Source organism: Babylonia areolata, chromosome 2, assembly GCF_041734735.1.
Source record: "Babylonia areolata isolate BAREFJ2019XMU chromosome 2, ASM4173473v1, whole genome shotgun sequence".
Classification (NCBI taxonomy): domain Eukaryota; kingdom Metazoa; phylum Mollusca; class Gastropoda; order Neogastropoda; family Buccinidae; genus Babylonia; species Babylonia areolata.
This window is the reverse complement of record NC_134877.1, coordinates 18,359,936-18,366,770: the sequence shown is the minus strand read 5'-3', so window position 1 is coordinate 18,366,770 and position 6,835 is coordinate 18,359,936. Positions and strand designations below refer to the sequence as shown.

At 44.8% G+C, this 6,835-nt stretch overlaps 1 protein-coding gene across 3 annotated transcripts in view; it reads right to left on the bottom strand.

Moving 5' to 3' along the window:
- Positions 1-5,677, bottom strand: part of LOC143298720 (uncharacterized) — a 27,321-nt gene extending 21,644 nt beyond the window's left edge. Inside the window, exons 1-2 of one of the 3 annotated variants that reach the window (XM_076611633.1) lie at positions 5,635-5,677; positions 3,677-4,089 (exon numbers count right to left, since the gene is read on the bottom strand). In XM_076611633.1, coding sequence (XP_076467748.1) covers positions 3,677-3,761 — 85 coding nt within the window. In that variant the 5' untranslated portion in view covers positions 3,762-4,089; positions 5,635-5,677. Of the gene's footprint in view, positions 1-3,676; positions 4,382-5,433; positions 5,582-5,634 lie in introns of those variants that run through there. The other 2 variants (XM_076611651.1, XM_076611643.1) reach the window with 2 other exon arrangements.
- Between the last annotated feature and the right edge of the window lie 1,158 nt (positions 5,678-6,835).

The window sequence follows — 6,835 nt, the reverse complement described above, 5'->3', positions numbered from 1 at the left end:
CGATGATGGTGATGATGATGATGATGATGATGATGATGATGGTGGTGGTGGTAAATATGATGCCGACGACGATGACGACGGCGATGACGGCGATGCACTGGTCGTAATGCGCCCAAACGCGTTCTAACTGCAAGTCAGACGGTATAATTCATAAACACCAGACAGAGCGAGGCAGCGGCAGCAGCGAAATGGCGCCAGTGTGTCGTGCATTAATTAATTAATTAATACAGGATGACCTGCAGTGTTAGTGTGAAGACTGGGCTCTTTGTCGACTGCTGCTGCAAATGCGCGCACACTTGACTCTCTCTCTCTCTCTGTCTCTCTCTCTGTCTGTCTCTCTCCCTCACGCGAACCGTCTGGTCTCGTAAATTGTCTACAAGCTGGCGATGCAGACATAAATAAATAAAGAAAGAAACAAAGAGAGAAGTGTGCGTGTGTGTGTGTGTGTGTGGGGGGGGGGGGTTGGGGGGGGGGTGAGTGGGGGGAGGGTTAAAGGTAAAGTCACAAAGAGAGAAGTGGAGGGGGGTTAAAGGTAAAGTCACAAAGAGAGAAGTGGAGGGGGGTTAAAGGTAAAGTCACAAAGAGAGATGAGGAGGGGGGTTAAAGGTAAAGTCACAAAGAGAGAAGAGGAGGGGGGTTAAAAGTAAAGTCACAAAGAGAGATGTGGAGGGGGGTTAAAGGTAAAGTCACAAAGAGAGATGTGGAGGAGGGGTGGTTAAAGGTAAAGTCACAAAGAGAGAAGTGGAGGGGGGTTAAAGGTAAAGTCACAAAGAGAGAAGAGGAGGGGGGTTAAAGGTAAAGTCACAAAGAGAGATGTGGAGGGGGGTTAAAGGTAAAGTCACAAAGAGAGATGTGGAGGAGGGCGGTTAAAGGTAAAGTCACGAAGAGAGAAGTGGAGGGGGGTTAAAGGTAAAGTCACAAAGAGAGATGTGGGGGGGGGTTAAAGGTAAAATCACAAAGAGAGATGTGGAGGGGGGTTAAAGGTAAAGTCACAAAGAGAGATGTGGAGGAGGGGGGTTAAAGGTAAAGTCACAAAGAGAGATGTGGAGGGGGGGTGGTTAAAGGTAAAGTCACAAAGAGAGATGTGGAGGGGGGTTAAAGGTAAAGTCACAAAGAGAGATGTGGAGGTGGGGTGGTTAAAGGTAAAATCACAAAGAGAAAAGTGGAGGGGTGTTAAAAGTAAAGTCCGATTTTAGCATCCTAACCTATCGCACCTATTTTACCGGTAATGTCTGTGCATGTATAAAACGATATATCACTACCATTAGTATATGTTGTAACCCATTTTCAGTGGATTTCGACTCTTATTTTGCACGTTATTTATTTATGGGGTTTTGACTCACTTGTGTAAACAAAGTGAGTCTATGTTTTAACCCGGTGTTCGGTTGTCTCTGTGTGTGTGTGTGTGTGTGTGTCCGTGGTAAACTTTAACATTGACATTTTCTCTGCAAATACTTTGTCAGTTGACACCAAATAAGGCATAAAAAATAGGAAAAATTCAGTTCTCTCCACTTTGATCTGATATTCTGACCCAACAACAAGAGCAGTCATTATTATCATTTTTTGTTCAAACAGGAACTTCTTTTGCTAAGCATGGAAGTTTTATTTATTTTGCAAACGTTTTGGTGCAGATAGTAAAAAAGGGAAATTACTCTGTAATTAATGCTAGGGGACTTCATTTGCTTTAAACTGATCTTTCTCATCTTAAACATTACTTTTCTTTTCTTTTCTTTTCTTTTTTCTTCTCCCAAGCTTATCCATCATATTTAATACAGAGCACTTTTCAACCATTTTTACAATCTCTTTTTTTTTTCCTCCTAATGATTCCTTTACAGGATAAAGCGTGAAACACAAGTGAGTCTTGAAGACTTTGCCTCTTGTTTTTTGTGTTTTACTCAGCTTTGATGTATAGAGGGGGGTTAAAGATAAAGTCCAATTTTAGCATCCTAAATATTTGCACCTATTTTACAGGCAATGTTTGTGCATGTATGAAACGATATTATTACCATTAGTAGATTTTGTAACCCATTTTCAGTGGATTTCGACTCTTATTTTGAGACGGGCGCAATAGCCGAGTGGTTAAAGCGTTGGACTGTCAATCTGAGAGTCCCGGGTTCGAATCACGGTGACGGCGCCTGGTGGGTAAAGGGTGGAGATTTTTACGATCTCCCAGGTCAACATATGTGCAGACCTGCTAGTGCCTGAACCCCCTTCGTGTGTATATGCAAGCAGAAGATTAAATACGCACGTTAAAGATCTCTGTAATCCATGTCAGCGTTCGGTGGGTTATGGAAACAAGAACATACCCAGCATGCACACCCCCGAAAACGGAGTATGGCTGCGTACATGGCGGGGTAAAAACGGTCATACACGTAAAAGCCCACTCGTGTGCATACAAGAGAACGCAGAAGATGAAGAAGAAGACTCTTATTTTGTACGGATTTTGTGTGTGTTGTACTGTTGTTTATTTTCTTTCTTTTTTTTTCTTTTTTCTTTTTTTTTTACTCAGCTTTGATGTGGATTCAGTCAGTAAACTAACGTGCCACCATCTTGCTTTTTCCCGTTTTTCGTCCCACAAGCCACGGAATTGTAACCAGTGGGTACAATGATTTAGGATAATGAAAAAAGACATAACAATTGACATGCAGTGATTAGAGAGAAAAACAAAACAGAGATGAAAGAGAGAGAAAGAGAGAGAGGGGGAGAGAGATAGCGAGAGAGAGGGAGAGGGGGAGAGACAAGACAAGACAATGGTTTCTTTGTTAGGCCTCCGGCCCATAACAAAGGAGTGGGCCACTAACAAAAATATTACATAATGAATCAAATAGTGTGAATAATATATCAATGCACATGTGACTTGCAAGCTCTCTCTCTCTCTCTCTCTCTCTCTCTCTCTCTCTCTCTCTCTCTCTCTCTCCTCTCCTCTCCCCTCCCTCAAACACATGCACGCGCGCATATACACACCCACATACACACACGCTCGCGCGCTAAACACACAGATCCAGCGATCTGGATTAAGCTGACAAGCTAACGAAACTTACAAAAAATTCATTACAAATTGCAAGAATCGGAAAAAAAGAGGGAGAGGGGAAGAGAGAGAGGGAGAGATAGGGGGATGGAGGGAGATAAAATGATAAACTATTATTTACTGAGATAAGTAGAAAAGCACTGGTGCGTTTTGTTTTTTTTTCCATCCGGTCGCCGCCCTAAATAGATAGATCTACATTGCACAATACTGAAAAGTAACAGCGAAGAGCAGGATACTACAGTAGTCAAAATATATCAGAATATAAGAATTATACTGAGGGAGAAAGAGAGATTGATAGAAATAGAGAGAGACTGCGCGCGCGCGCATGTGTGTGTGTGTGTGTGTGTGTGTGTGTGTGTGTGTGTGTGTGTGTGTGTGTGTGTGTGTGTGTTTGTGTGTGAGTGAGAGAGAGACAGACAGACAGACAGACAGACAGAGAGATAAAGACAGATAGACCGACAGACAAAAAGAATGAGAAAGAGAGAGAGAATCGAACCCTGTACCACACAACCCCCCCCCCACACACATACACACACACACACACACACACACAAGCACACGCACGCACACACACACGCACACACACACACACACGCACGCACACACACACACACACACACACACACACACACACACTCAGCTACTTACCTCCAACGTATGTCAGCAGAAGTGTCCCCGCCATCCACGCTGATAGCAGCGCCGCCCTCACCGTCACCCCCACCACCCTCCCCATCCTCCCCACCACCACCACCACCACCACCACTATCACCACAAGCCAATGGCACCTCCCTCAGTTCAGCTCACGACCAGAAAAAAAAAAAAAAAAAAAAAAAAAAAAAAAGCTACTCGACGATAATACCTCTTCCGTCGACACGATAGAAGTCTCATCAGAAATCACCACCATCAACGTCCAACAGAAAATAAGTACACTCACACTTGGAACATTGTCAAAGCAGTTTAGTTTCACACATGAAGAGAGAACTCGGATTCATGCAAGGTCACCAATCTGTATCCATTTGGCTACACGTGTTGGACAAATGCATGTATTCTGTAAACGAAACCTTTGTGGAGAAAAGAAAAGAAAAAAAAGTTAAGAAGTTGAGTTAATGTATCATCCAAACGTGAAGGGTTGAAGCATGTAACGATCACTCACTCATATCGGACTGACTTTTCAGCCATTTTCCGTGCCGTTTGTTCAATAATGGAGTGATGGACTAGAGGTAACGCGTCCGCCTAGGAAGCGAGAGAGTATCTGAGTGCGCTGGTTCGAATCACGGCTCAGCCGCCGATATTTTCTCCCCCTCTGCTTGATCTTGAGTGGTGGTTTGGACGCTAGTCATTCGGATGAGACGATAAACCGAGGTCCCGTGTGCAGCATGCACTTAGCGCACGTAAAAGAACCCACGACAACAAAAGGGGTGTTCCTGGCAAAATTCTGTAGAAAAATCAACAATACAACTGCACACAGGAAAAAATACAAAAAAAGGGGTGGCGCTGTAGTATAGCGACGCGCTCTCCCTGGGGAGAGCAGCCCGAATTTCACACAGAATTCTGTTGTGATAAAAAGAAATACAAATACAAATAATTTACGATATTTCTATACACGAGGGAAGTACTTGTCACAGACAGACATAAGTTTACAGTCTGGCCAACAGCAAAGTGAAAGCTGTATCATCAATGGTTTCACCATTGCAATGGGAAATCATTTACAGCTTAGTCTTTTGTGAAGGACTATGACTCTCAAACTCGGAAGCAATAATGCACTGACTCTTAGTGCTGCAGCCTTGGGAGCTAGTTGGCCTTTGGGAACCACCCCCCATTGCCGACTGTTCTAAAACCCTCTTGGCCGAGAGAGTGGGGATGTAACTTGGGGCAAGGCACTCTCCACTATAATCAAATTCTAGCCCAGATAGTCGGGACAGCAGTTGCCTCCTGTTCTGACGGTCATAGTCAGATACGACTGACTATCATATATGACGGAGGTACTGTGGCAGGATCCGTTTGTCCTTGGACTCCGGTGATCAGGATTCAAGGAACCATTTCCTAATCATGGTAATGTGCCCTTTGGGGAAAAGCACTTACCTCCCATTTTCTTCACTCTCCATCCACATGGTGAAAATGGAATCCTGACTTAGGTTTTAAGGAATGCTCTCTCCATCCACATGGTGTGAATGGATACCTGACTTTAGTTTTAAGGAATGCTCTCTCCACCCACATGGTGTGAATGGCTACCTGACTTTAGTTTTAAGGAATGCTCTCTCCACCCACATGGTGTAAATGGAATCCTGACTTTAGTTTTAAGAAAGGCTTTCTCTCCACACACACACACACACACACACACACACACACACACACACACACACACACACTAAAAAACAAACAAACAAACAAACAAAAAACCCAACCTTGCACACCGTTGATAAAACTTTGTCCAAACCCCGCAGCGGACGGACGGAGACACTGACAAGTTTGCACACAAAACAAACACATTTCACACCATTGACACATTTCTCACCAAAACGCTGTCGTTGGAAACACTACTTTGGACACACACACACACACACACACACACACAAAACCGAACAGTTAAACACCATTGACAAAACCTTGTTTTTTTGTTGTCAGACACTCCCAGTGTTAGCAAGCCTAACACTACCACTTTGTGCACAAAACAACAGCTAGGCAGATCATGCTTCTTGCGGTCATTAATTTGATGTTTGCTTTTTTTTTTTTGGAAGAACGGCGCTGCACAAACAAACACGCATACACTGAGCGCTGAGATATTATATATAGACAAGAGTTGGGAAGCTACACAATTGCAGCGCCAACAACTGCCACCACCACCACCACCACTACTACTACTACGACTACTTCCACCACACGGCGGCCAAGTTAGTTCTGTCTGTGAACGAAACAGCGCCCGTTAGTTGTATTGCCTCTGCTACTACTACTACCCCTCTCATCTCTCTCTCTCTCTCTGCTTCAGCTGCCAGCGTCACTCACCACTGAGCGCGTGCGTGCGTGCGTGTGCGTGTGCGTGTGTGTGTGTGTGTGTGTGTGTGTGTGTGTGTGTGTGTGATGCGTGGTTGGGTTGGGTTGGTGGGTGTGACTGTGTGTGTGTGTGTGTGTAGTGTGTAAGTTGTGGCAAACGAGGTGTTGTAATGTTGTATCATTATCACGCCCCCCATCTCGCCCCCCCCCCCCCCCCGGCCCCCCTGCTCCCCTCCCCTCCCCCCAACACATAACACCACAGCTTGTATGTAGTTGTGAGCGGTTGACTTTGCAAATGAAGCCCCCCCCCCCTCCACACACACACACACACACACACACACACACACACACACACACGCGCGCGCGCGCGCGCGAGAAGTATCGTTAAGGATAGGGGGGAGGGAGGGGGTCTGGTAAAAAAAAAAAAAAAACCCGCAAGGCAACACCGCTGGCGGGCCCCCCGTTAATTCGGACTGTTGACAGCTCTGAGAGAGAGAGAGAGAATGTGTGTGTGTTTGCATGTTATGTCGAAGAGAGAGAAAGAGAGAAAGAGAGAGAGAACGAACGAACGAACGAAATTTTATTTCACGAGGGTAAGGGAATAAGCACAAGTGAGGGGGGGCGGGGGGGGGGGGGGGGGGGGTTGGTAAGCATGTAGTACATCACATAATTCAATACATCAATAGCATATATGAATAGTACAAAGACATGTACAAATAATACAATTATGGAGGATAGAGAGAAAGTAAGAATGAAGGGGAATAAGAAAAAGATATCAATAAAGAAAGAAGGAAAGAAGAAAGACTGTGTGAAGAA